The sequence below is a fragment of the Daldinia vernicosa genome (assembly GCF_022497035.1).
Source record: "Daldinia vernicosa strain CBS 139.73 unplaced genomic scaffold F5Y00scaffold_78, whole genome shotgun sequence".
In the NCBI taxonomy this organism is placed as follows: domain Eukaryota; kingdom Fungi; phylum Ascomycota; class Sordariomycetes; order Xylariales; family Hypoxylaceae; genus Daldinia; species Daldinia vernicosa.
Window position 1 is genome coordinate 29,606 of NW_025953994.1, and position 12,756 is coordinate 42,361.

A 12,756-nucleotide genomic window follows, 5' to 3' on the forward strand; every position below is an offset into this window, starting at 1 on the left:
TCCTCTTCTAGTATCGTTGTTAAGCTACCTATACTCAGTAATAGTACAAGTCTTAAAAGGTCGAAGCATGTGATAGACTAGGTAATAAAGGGATGCCATTGCATACCTAACCTACCTCCTATGTTTGCTAACCTCCATCGCGCAAAACGCGTGCCTACCTACCAGGTAGGTACTCATACAAGACATGAAATAAACTAGAATAAATGCTTTAACATCCCACACGCCCGAAAGATAACGACAAATGCGACGTTACGTCTTAGGCAGAGCAAACTAGATCGTGATCTTCGGTTAGCTACCTAGGTAGTGAACCCCCCGTCTGAGCCTAGCTACCTAACTCTGTACATAGTTCTAGGCGTAAACTAACCATCCCGCCCCTAATCATAAGTCATGAAACGGCTCCCTTACACCCATAAGATCGACGTACTCGACACCATTTATCTCCGGCACATCTACCACTTGCTGCAAGTTCATATCTAAATCCGCAGCCCAGCCCATCGTCATCGTGGTCCAGAGGTCATGGAACAGCATTGGTTTCGCCGACCCCGGCGACCCTACCCCTTCTTCTTCGCCCGCCGTCGACGGTGCTGCGGCATGAGCCGCCGAGCTCCCGGTCCCGGTTCCGCTGTGCGAAGAGGGTGCGTACGATGAATCCGAGGTGTTGTTGCTGCTGCTTCCCTGTTGATCTTCCCCTTCCCACTGTGGAAGGTACTGCTCTAGGCTTCCGTCGAACATGGGGCATAGCCGCGCCCTCTTATTATGCTCCTCGGCAGCGGCTTCTAGCACGGCGGACTTCTTGTCGAAACTCGCCTTTACGGATCCCAGTACGACTTTCATGGCACTTACCACATCTGTTTTCTTGCTTGCCCTTCCAGTACTGCTACTCCCAGCATCGTCGTCGTCGGTATCGCTCGACAACTTGGTGAGATACGTGCCGAAGTCCAAGATTTTCCGGCCCTGGGTGTAATCATAACCAGGGCAGAACGACATGGGGAACGAAAGTCTATAGGCGAGGATAATCGTCGAAATGAAATATGTGATGTCAGCCCCGCTAAAGTAGCTCATCTGCGTTGGGGATAGGTTCGCGACGTAGTCCAGGAATGTCCGTGCTGTATACGCGGCAGATTGAAGTTTGGCGGGGTCGATCATGAGTGCCGTTGCATCTTCTGGACGTGGGCGATGTGTCTGCATGAGAGGTGCGGCTAGGAGGAACGCATCGCCGGCGAGGGAGGCCATCAAAATACTCGCTGTGGTATGTTGCCATTAGCTATAAGGACAAGGAGATAGTAAAGGGGTAGGGTATCATACGCTTAGTTGAAAGGTGGATAGGGATTCTAGTCTGGAAATCTCGCAGCTGCATCTCAAGACCAACCCGAATAAGTTGCCTGTGGTGATCGCTCTGGTTGCTGGCATCGCGCTTCTTATATCTCTTATATAGCTCTTCGAACTCATTTATCAAATACTGTAGACGGACGAGCCAGACAAGGATATGATCCTGCTCAAGGTCGCTATATTGCTCCAGCATATCACAACATTGGGCCATCCACGGCGTGTACCTTAGTGTATACGGCTTAGACCACGCCCACGCATATCTACCTTGAGGTTAAAACTGAAGATTTGATAGAAGGGGAAGTTAATTCTGACTGACATTGAACTGTGATGAAAGCAAGAAAGATACGCCCGGATGCTTTGTAACTTGGCTGCCTTGCTTTCAGGCGGCATGGCCTCGAGATCTATGCGTGTTTCCTCATCCAATCCCAAGTCATGTACAATATCTATGGCCATTCGTAGATACTGTCGCAACTGCGTATTTTTCGGGCGTAGATGAAAGGGGTACCTAGTAGACAAGTTAATTTATCAAAACTACCCCACCCCTACGTTTATTTAATATAGAAGTGAAGTAGTATATGGGCGCCGCATACCATATCTACTACCATTGGCATGATAACTTTATATATAAAACAAAATTTACTTACCAGGAACAGTAAATCATTATTCCTTGCAGCAACTCAATAGACCTCTCACCGCCAGCAACAAATTTTAAAGCCAAAATCTTACGAAACTCCTCATCATAGAGGCTATGACCTTGCAAGCTCGTAGAGCAACTCGTCACGGCGAGCAAAGACAAGAGCACGAAGGGCATGTCGCGAGCCAAGGTCCGCACGTCCGCGTCTTCGGGCAACGCAATACACGGAGAGGACGATAGCATAGCCCGGAATGACTCGAGCAACTTTTCCGCCGACTCGAGGTTGAAGCGTGGCTTGATACCGAGGCTACTTATAGGCCGCGAAGCCGAAGCGCATCTTGCTGCTGCTCCTGAAGGGGTCGGCATAGAGAGATCGTTGAAGTTGAACGTTTCCCCCGCCAATGATAGTTGCGCCTGGTCACCATTTGATTCATCATCACTGGACGGTATGAGGGCATCTATGAAGCGTTCGTGCTTTTCTCTTAGAGCATCGAAGTTATCATGAAGATCATCGTCAGCAGGCATAGCGAAGTCGATGCTGAAGGTCCGACTGGGGCCGGGGGGAGGCGGCCGGGCCTCTGCATCTCTGGTAGGATACTCTAAGCTCAACTAAATCCTACAGTAGGCAGAAAAGGGGAAGATGGAATTACGTTTCAAAGGGGAACAGAAAACATAGTACTTACGGCCGAGCAACCTTAGGCCGCCGAGTCCGTGGACCGGTTCGAAAGACGCATTCCCGTTTGAACTCGGAGCATCTGTATCGTGCAAGATGACATGGATATTTAGCCCTTGACCAAGATAATAAGGGGTAGAGTTAAGACCAATGCTAGGGAACTGGTCACGATGGCACCATACCGCTTACAGATGCCCGGTTGTGTTCCGGGCTGGCATTTAATCTTAGACATTCGACAAGCCTCGCAGGCATAATTTATCTTGTTAGGCTTAGGTTGAGGCCGCGCTTGCGGTATGCTCGACTGCTCCATAGCGTGGTTAGGGGGGTTAATTGTAGTCAATTAATTGTAGTCAATAGTCAGGTTAGGTAAGATAAATATAAGGGGGTGTAAGGTAGGAGGTAAGTATAAAGTTGGTATAAGGATTAGACTAGATGCCGTAAATATTCGTAAAGGGGTACAAATTACATCAGCGCTTCTGAATATAAAAGGTATTATTGCTAGAATAAAGGGGGATGTAATGAATACCGTAGGTAGATTGAATATGACAACTAGTATGACAATTATCCAGACCGGATGAAGCTGACATAGTAGACGGGTCACGGTAGGCGGGAACGGATTTCGTAAGCATTTGAGTCGCCGTCGGTGTAGAAGAGAAAACCCCCGTGCTTTAGGTGATAAGTACCTATGTATTGGAAATTAGTGAAACCCGGGGAGTCGCATATTCCCGCACATGCGTAAATGCCGATCGGACCACTGGACTCTCTCACGTGCTAGTCCGCGTTTGGTATCCGAATTCTTCGCGTAAGCAGCATAAGCCAGTTAAAACTCGAACACCCATTATAAATCCCCAATCCCCAATCCCCAATCATACTTGAGCTAGTTACCTGATCTTATATCAGATCAGATACTTATACATATCGGATACATATTACGTGCAGGTGAGAAGGTAAAATATGAGGTATGAACTTACAACCGTTCATCACGAGACGAAGAATGTCTTTGTCAGGTAGGTACCTATCTATCTCGGGGCTCGACGGTATACCGCAGCCCAGATGGGTTTTCATACACTCATAATACATACATGAAGGCATACTTACACATGAGTATACCTTGGTACCTTGTCTGTCTATCTCACCTTCTATCCCTTCCCTTCCCTTCTTTTTCTTACATCATAATCATATCGTAACTAGCTCTTACATCATATAAGAGATAGGGGGTAAGGCTTGCCTACAGGCTATAATGACGCACGACCGGACACTGCGAGATATATCCCGACGGCGATCCCGGCGACAACCATCAACAGGGCAGCCGAAGCCGCACCTATAATCGTCGTCGTGACCTTCCTTCTCCTTTTCTGCGGCTTGCTTTGCCAGTGTCGCGCCCACCAACCCGTCCCTCCGGCCTCTACATCGCCGCGCTGCTTTCTCCTTTCGCGCTCGGACTCAGGACTATGAGGAGTTCGGCCGTGTTCATAATCCGCTAGATTATACGCCAGCGGCGTCGTCGAGTCCGCTCGGGTGCTCGGCACGCTGGCGTTACTGAAGCGCTCTGGAGTGCATAGACCGGGCGAGTATGGAGGCGGTAGCGATGACCTTGGTGGTGGTGGGGTTGGTGTAAGGGTTACGTCTGGGTCTATTACCGACTCCCGGAATCCCTGGGAGTCGATGGTGAAACTGGTGAGTCGCCGGGGTGGCTTCCTGGGATCGTTTATTGGATATGCCGGACTTATTTCAGGCGACTCCGGAAGAGGACTCTTAACCTTTGCGTAAGCAGGCACTTGGACACTTTCAAGCCCGCTCGCAAGGCCGATGAGGCTAGCTAGCCTTTTTTGTGTGGGCGTGGGCGGTAGTGGTGTAGAGGGAGGCGGGGATGGCGGGGAAAACCATGAACTTATAGAAGAATGCGAGCCTGATGTGCATGGTGGTGGTGGCGAGTCCGGTATTGATGAGTGAGCGGTGGTTGGCGGAGTAGCACTACTTGGTGGTAGCGGAAAGAGGGATGGTGAAAGTGAGACAACGCTATAGCGAGATGAGGGTGAGACATCTGAGCATGGTGATACAGGCTCGCCTTTGTTATACTGAAAATCGACACTTAGGGCATGAGGCTGGAGGACGACGTTACCATTCGATGAGTTGGCATCGACATCCTCGACAACAATGGTAGTGGGTACGATCAGTTTCGGTAGCGCTAATAGCTCGGGGCTCCTCCGCTTTCCTTGTGTGGCTTCGTGGTCCAGCATGATGTGTAGTTGATATTCTGCAGTCGTTCCCCAAGACCGCTTAAGGATTGTGCATTCGATGGTTTCAAGTATATGAAACCTACCGATCTTGTCGATTCGATGGCGTAGATCAAGATGGCTCCAGGTCGAATCGGTAATGAGTGACGAGTGATGAGTGATGAGAATCCTGGCTAACGATGGGCTAACGAGTATGGTAGGTAGTAGGGAATGTCCTCGGCAGTTGGCTTGGATCAGGTAAAGCGAATGACGGATCCGAGGTGTATTTTATTCAAAAGGAAGGACAGATAATATGATCATATTCAAACCATCATCATCATCATCATAATCATAAATATCAAAAAAGGAACGTAGTGGGCTGGGAGATGGCTAGGCGAGAGTCGAATTTATTTGCTCATATTGTTCGATTGTCTTACTCTTTCTCTTTTTATTTTTTCGAAACCCCTTCAGCTGGCAGAAGAAATCCCAGAGGTCCGGGAGAAGTACAGATATAAAAACGATAAATATTTTCTGAGTACTGATGGGTCGAGCCCGAACGACCCGCATCTCGGGCATGCAAGGCACAGGGGGATGAGAAAATGTCCAAGAGCCTAGAGGGAACAGTGTGTGGTATCTTCGGGCAGAATCCTCCCCATCCTTTGGTGTAGGTACTCGCTCTCACATCATCAATACTAGGTACGCACAGTACAATACATACAGTAAGGGCAGTGAAGGAGCCCGAAAGACACAAGGCGGGAAAAGGGCCAAAAACAACAACGACAGAAAAAAAAAAAAAGCATACGGCCATGCGGTCATTAGCAGCACAGCAGCAAAACCCCCGCGTAGCCCGCAGGCCCGGCACTTGTCGATCCCTCAGCACAGGCTATACATACTGACATACCAACATACATAACTGCCCAGCCCACGCGGACCAACGCCCTGCCCCTGCATCAGCCCAAGTCCGTCAATACACTACTAGGTATACACTATAGATACATATTTCGTACAAGCAAAGATATGTAAAACCTATCAATCACAGGGCAGCGCTAGAAAAAGGCCCCATAAATCCCCATAAAGCCCCATATCCCTCCCAAATATCCGGGCCGTCAAGGCCACATACTGCACACCGCATCTCTTCAGCCCTCTCTTCTGCCTCTGCATTTTTTCTCCATCTCCATCTCCTCTCCTCTTCACACCGACAGACGCCATCCGATTGGGTCCCTAAAGCCTCGTAAGCAGCCCTAGCTGCGTTTCCCCTAGGGCCTACGGGGGTCTGCACAGCCTACGAATAGTATATGCTATATACTATATTACGTATGTACAATACAGTTAATCCATATAATATCGCGAATATATATATATATTCCTACATATATATACCTCATACATATGCACTGTATCATCATCATCATCATTACGATTGTACCTTACATATAAACCAGCCCACCCCCATCCATCCACACACGGACCAACAATCGCGTCTTACATACAAGTTGCAACTCCAGAAGTTCCCCGTAGGATCTCCCTCGTTCCTAGGTAGGTAGACTAGACTTGCATGCCTTAGGTAACCTAACCTAACCTACCTATGCCATAAGTTATAACCCACCCACCACCTTATCAGCTCTAAGCCAAATCGATAATACTAGCATTCCAACCCCCAAACCTCCGCGAATCGCCGTTGCGGTCACGGCAGATACGGGGCCGTACCTGCATATATACGGGTACCGTCTAGCCTTAAACCCGCATTCGCGCCTTGGAAGGCAAAGATACTATACGAGCGCATTCGTTACCCAGAGGTATATATATTGTACATACATAGCTGCACCGCACGCTAACCATGGGACGCCAAGGTCTATGTAAACTAGTACACACTGCATCACCGCTTGCGCGAATAAACTGCAAAAGAACAAATACATAGCACGAATATTGAAAAAAGGACTAGGGTTGCAATAACGCTATTATGGTGTTCTCTTCGATACGTTTAAGTATAGTATAGTTACTTTTACTTACCGGCCCTAAAACAATAAAAAATGAAAAATTCCCGTAGGTTCGGGACGGCTTGCACCGTAACTATGTAACCTAATACACTGTATGGATTCTCGGATCCAAGCGATCGTGTCCTGCAATCCTCGTATATTGCGCGGCATACCTAAGCTGACATAGTGTCCCTATATTGGAGAATTTAAATACATATTTGACCTTCGCACAGTATTATAAAGACGCGTTGCGCATACTTCGCCTTTACTGTACCGGCCATGTAGGTATGTAAACGTCCAAGTTCAATATTCCCACTCTGCTTCCGACGTTCCAACAAGCTAAGCAATGATGAGGAGAGGTCGGAATTATCAACCGATACATCAGGCAGCCTCTTTCAAAAAATATGTAGTTAGAATATGATTCTATTAAGCATTGCCTCGAAAGATTGCTCGAGCTATCTACGAGTTCTCCCCTATGTACGCCGGCGCCAAACCCTCTTCTCTACACATGCAATTGGTTTCCCCGTGCCGCTCATGCGTGAAAATCGATACGAATAATTTGTACACGAAGAACAACACCCTTGGGGTTGTCTTCAACTTAGAAAATAGAAGAGTCATAATTGTAAGTCAGCTCGCCCCTGTTATTCATACAACGGGCAGCTTGGTATTGTTACCCGACCGACTCGAACGCCGTTCGAAATGTAGACGCCTAAGTTTCGTCGGTAAAAACACATTAATTCTTGCCACCTCCGACCCGTCCATTGCCTATGTCGACGAATAGGTTCACGAAATCAATCGTGTTCCCTCCGCCAAGAGTGACATTTAATCCTTGCTCCATCGTCACGCAAGAAGACGTGTTACAACCGGCGTCTACGTCCGTAAAAAAGCTCTGGACTGAGGATTGAGCAGTTACTGCATCGGACAGTGTTTTTTCTTGGAAAATATAAAGCATAGCCACGCGTGCAAAGTCGACAACCTCCTCAGTGACAGTAAAAGTTGAACTTGGCGTGGGGGCCGAGCTTGTACTACTTGGGGCAATAGTAGTAGTCGAGGCAGGTGGTGTTGTCGGAGCTGTCGTAGGGTACGGAGTAGGTGAAGATCGCTTGGAGTCGCTATGTGTTATGGTAGTAGCGAATAGAGTAGATCCAGAAATCGTAGTCGGGTTAGTTAGAGTAGTCACCACGAAACTCCCAGTAAACGCGCCAGTCTCTGCCGGATTTTCAACCGTCAATGTGATATCAACATCCGGAAAAACACTGAGGGTAATGGAGACATCCTCAGCAGCTACGGCGGCCTGCGCAAGATTAGGGCTTAAACTAATGCCAGAGACCTCAGCCGAGGCTCCAAGAGATTGCCCGTTAAAAGTTACCAACGCATTTTCCGTATTGCAAGATAGACTTTCTTTGTTGAATTTTGACTGTATCAACGTGGCAACCAGAGGAATCGAGAAATTGCTCTGCGCATCTCTGATAAGACGAGGAATTGCCTGGCCAATAGTTACGTTATTGATATTGGAGCCTTCCATGCTGATCGATGTTGTAGTGCAACCCTGAGAAGTAGGAACTGTACAGTTCGCCCCAGTGAAACCGTTGGAACAGATACAAGAACAGACACCCTGCACAACGACGTTTGTGCCCCCATTAGCACAATTTAGCTGCGCCTCGCAGTTTGAAATAGCCGGTTGCGCTACACTTTTTTCGGCCGCCTTGTCAACAACGAGAAGTTTGACAGGAACAATAATCGCAGCGGCTATAACGAATAATAAGATGATGACCAGCGCAAAGAAAGTCCACATGGGCAACCCGCAACAACGGCGCCCCTTCTTCTGCGGTTCAGGTTCAGGATCAACACCCGGTTCTGTTGCTGCTGGTGGGCCGCGGAACGACATTCGACCCAACGGCCAAGCAGTGGACACTCTGCTCTTTCGTACCCCACTTCGAGTCGCCGGGGGCGGAAATGCCGCCAGCATATCAGACAGTCCGGACTGATGCTTATTATTATTATTATCTGCCAAGCCAATTAGTAAGAATCATAAAGCATAAATGGTAGCGGAACGAACAGTGAAGATCCTTCTCAGGATCGCTGCCATAGATATCCTCCGGAAAGTCGAGATCGTCAAAACGGCTTGCTGGTCTACGGCCTCTATCCATCAGCGATGCTAGCCTCGTCGCCCGTCGAATTAGATCCGGCAAGCTTGTCAAGCTCCCTCTAGCCTCGGCAGCTCTTACTGCATCAATATCAAGACGTGGTGGACGTCGAATCGCGGAAAGTCTATTATATGGTCTCGGTGATGGGGCAATATTTCGTGTCAATGAAGGATCTGTGGCGCTAGCACTTTCAAAAGCGTTCAGCATATTATCCGCAGTCACGCCAGCACCGACGGCCTCTCTAGAAATATTTCCGGACGAGCTCGATGAGGCCTCGATATATCCAGTGCCGTCTCGGAATGGTCCGCCCTGGATCGGCGCCGGTCCAGGTCTAAGCATCGAATCCCTCTTTTCAAAACTCCTTGTGGTTATCAAAGCCGGCTTTCCCCTCTTTCCAATGCTCGCACTCCTAACTAGGCTACTTTCATCCGCGTCGTCGTCAATAAAGGACTCCTCCGCTATCGTGTCGTTAATAGAGACCGCGCCCGGACTGTATCCTGGCGAGTAACTCTCAAAGGTTTCTGGTATCGCCGCGCTAGACGCATAAGAAGTACGTGATCGCGTTCTCGGGCTCTCTTCTGGTATCGGCGAAACGTACGATATAGTTGAATAAAACGACGAGGCTCCTCTCCTTGAGGATGGCGGCGGACCTAGATTTGAACTTCTCCTTGTCGGGGTTAGCGAATCCGTAGCCACCGGCAATGGAAAATCGGGAATCGTTCCGACTGAAGAGTTGGTCGACAGTCTCAATGATTCGCTTTGTGTTGTCTCGGGTGCGGACAGCTCCGATGCTCTAGCGTTCTGAGGCGTGTATTGGAAGATAGGCGTGTGTTCCTGAATACGAGAACCGTCTAGAATTGAAGGTACTCTGCTAGGACGTGGAGGGCGTGGGGGCGGTTGCGATCTGCCAGGTGGCGGTCGGTATGGCTCTGAATCACTAGGTAACGGTGCCGCGACGGGCCCGGCCAGCGGCCACTGGGCAAGTGGTGTGGGTCTCGATATTGCCATTTCTATCTGCCCTTGTTCATCCCTAAGTTGTAGTCCCGGAGGCACTTGAGGCCGTCTTATGGATGGAGGTTCTGGAGACGGTGTTATATTTCCCCCTGCCCCGCTCGCTTCGGCCATCTCTCTTTCTCTAGCCAGCTCTCTTGCTCTAGCCATCTCCCTCGCTCTTTTAACAGACCCCGCCATGACCGGTGGTTGGCCATTATACCGCTCATTTTGAGATTGACTCATTTAAGCAAACAGTCTGGGCAGCGCAGAACCCAGATCAGATCTCCACATTCCACTTCTTTCTAATCATTCACAGCCTTTGCCGGCTGTATGAACCACATACACAAGTCCCAGCTCCCACCCTACGAGTTTAAATCGGCACAATGCCAGTAACCGATGACCCGCCGGCAGGTGGATCAGAGGAATCAAACGGAAACGAGAACGGGAACTATTGGCCTCGTGTTCGTCCTAATAACACGGGAAACGACTTCGACGTAAATAAACCAAAGGTATCGAAAACAGAAATTCGCCCGGCTCGGTAGACGGTCGTGGAACCAAGTCGTCGTCTTCACTATATCCAGAATAACGACCGGTAAGCAACTAAGTACGAACCCGATCCTAACCCCGACCAAGACAAATAGTAAGAATAGAAGCAGCTGCGGTGCTAGGCAAGCGGCAATTTGCAGTTAAAAAGTAACCCAGTCACTTCAAATCGATAGGATCGTTAATATAAGCTAAATTTCGGTTAGTCTCTGAGCTGAAGATAGAAATGAACATTATTATGATAAGTGTACATGAAGATTCGCAAAACAGTCAAGGCAGAAATGGCGATCGGACTTGAGGTTTAGCCCTAGCTCCAGAGCCAAGGGCATCGTAAGATCTAGCCAGATGCTGTTCAAAATCTGGGCTCGGCGCGACCAATTCTACTGGTCGCAGCAACATTAACCGGCGAGGGATATCCCGTCAGGGTAGTTGAAAAAAACTATAGGACGAAGTAGGAGATCACGTACACTTAACGTTTCGACAGGAACTAGCCTTTTCTTGCATCAACCCAAATCAGCCAAGGCTCGTTCAATAATGAGTGACTAGTACCAGACTGGGAGGCAACACCCAAGATTGGTAATACTCAAACGAAGGTAAGCCCGTGGGCGTTTCCGAAGTCTTCCAACAGAGCCAAGACTCGGACACGGTCGGAAGACGAGATATTTGCCGACGGATTGGGGGATACTGTAAAGAAGCTACCGTAGTCGTCGCACAACGTTGCTCCCGATTAGGTGAGAGTGGGGTGGTAGAGAGACCCAGATGATGTGACTCTTCAAGTCTTGGATACCGTTCGCGTTTCAGGTCCACGGCCAGCACAGGGTTAGGATGACAGAAATGCCAACCGAGAGCTCGGGTCAAGCTGATGTTACAAAACCGAGCAGTAATTAGATCGTAAGGCGACAGTGAGGTCGATGATTTTAGAAAAACGAAAGACGCGCGGGCAAACCAAGTGTCTTCAAGACAGGATGGGATGTCCTGCAAGGAGAAGGATAATAAGAAGAAAAAAAGGAGAGGAAACGAGAGTAGAGAATCAGAAGTAGTTTAAAAAAAAAAAGAGTGTCAAACAGACAATTACAACAACTGCGGCGCTGTGAGACCAGACGACACTTGGTCGTGAGTTGTGAGTTGTGATATTCGTTGAAGGGTGGCTGAACAAAGGTTGAAGTAGGCCAAGTTTCCAGTCAACCAGTCAAGGCGGACAGAAAATGCGATTGAACAAGCAATCCCCAAGTTGCACAAGACAGAAAGAAGAAACTCGAAAAGAAAGAACAACTCCAACGAGAGACAGAAAGAGAGAACGGAAGTAACTGTCCATCGCGACTCCCCATTCTGCTCCGTTTAGGTCCGTCTAATCGAGATACCTTGCTTGATGTCCGGGTCGTGCCTGGCATTAGCTCATATCGTCCATGCAAAATTATGGGGAAAAGGGGGTCGGGCTTGACTGAAAAAGCTTGAAGATGGCACCAGAACTACTAGAAAAATCGGTGCATCGCATCTTTAACGAGACTCCGGACCCACGGACAAGCATGGGAAACCCCAGTAATAACCGCCGAATCTAAAAAACTCATTCTAAACCCCTACCGACAGCGATTCACATACGAACATCATCCTAGTATATATGTGGTCGCTTAACTAGGTATTTACTTATATGCAAAGTAGATAAGCAGATGCATAACTCGTTTATATAGCATGTACGCAGGTATACACGTAGAATCCTAAATTTAAAGAATTATAAAAATCACTCTTCGACGGCGCTTGCTATTGCAATAGTTGACGTAACCTCGCTGAGCTCCTGGAGCGGTTGGCATTTATCCAGAGAGCATAATTCGTAATGTAGGAAGATTCAAACGATTAATGGGTAGAAGACCCCCGAACCCCTGTACGTGAGTCTAAGACCCCTGCCTCGAGCTAAGATCTTGAACCAATCAGCAAACCATCAGGGGAAGCTTCACCAATCAGAAACACTAGCGTCGTTACTTGCAGACAATTCAACGTCCGTCATCCCGGTCTAAGTCGTTTCGATCGTTCTATTGGTACGTACTGTAAAGTCCCGCGCGCAACTTCGTCGAGCCAGGCATCGCACAAAACAGAATACCTAGAGTAAGAGATCACACAGTCAACCACTAAAATACAGATAGAAAGACGTCACAAATCTATATAAGTGGGTGGCGTACGCAATACAGCTAAATAAAGAGCGGCTGACCAGGAAGACCCCTACGTACGATATAAGTTTGTCGTACGCAGC

At 48.5% G+C, this 12,756-nt stretch overlaps 3 protein-coding genes across 3 annotated transcripts; all 3 read right to left on the reverse strand.

The window, feature by feature from the left end:
• Position 1: 1 nt before the first annotated feature.
• On the reverse strand, positions 2 to 3,408 carry F5Y00DRAFT_201952 (uncharacterized protein). The gene is made up of 6 exons (XM_048005366.1): positions 2,819 to 3,408; positions 2,647 to 2,718; positions 1,974 to 2,549; positions 1,646 to 1,834; positions 1,306 to 1,589; positions 2 to 1,244 (listed from the first exon to the last, which is right to left on the reverse strand). Exons 1-6 carry the CDS (start codon positions 2,944 to 2,946, stop codon positions 379 to 381), a joined length of 2,115 nt encoding a protein of 704 aa, XP_047860231.1. The 5' UTR covers positions 2,947 to 3,408; the 3' UTR covers positions 2 to 378.
• Positions 3,409 to 3,503: 95 nt separating this feature from the next.
• F5Y00DRAFT_249034 (uncharacterized protein) lies at positions 3,504 to 5,625 on the reverse strand. The gene is made up of 2 exons (XM_048009533.1): positions 3,845 to 5,625; positions 3,504 to 3,643 (listed from the first exon to the last, which is right to left on the reverse strand). The coding sequence occupies exon 1, from the start codon at positions 4,874 to 4,876 to the stop codon at positions 3,872 to 3,874; it is 1,005 nt and encodes a 334-aa protein (XP_047860232.1). The 5' UTR covers positions 4,877 to 5,625; the 3' UTR covers positions 3,504 to 3,643; positions 3,845 to 3,871.
• Positions 5,626 to 7,561: 1,936 nt separating this feature from the next.
• F5Y00DRAFT_266692 (uncharacterized protein) lies at positions 7,562 to 10,211 on the reverse strand (the record flags this gene model as incomplete). The annotated part of the gene is made up of 2 exons (XM_048011976.1): positions 7,562 to 8,835; positions 8,888 to 10,211. The coding sequence occupies 2 exons, from the start codon at positions 10,209 to 10,211 to the stop codon at positions 7,562 to 7,564; spliced, it is 2,598 nt and encodes an 865-aa protein (XP_047860233.1).
• Between the last annotated feature and the right edge of the window lie 2,545 nt (positions 10,212 to 12,756).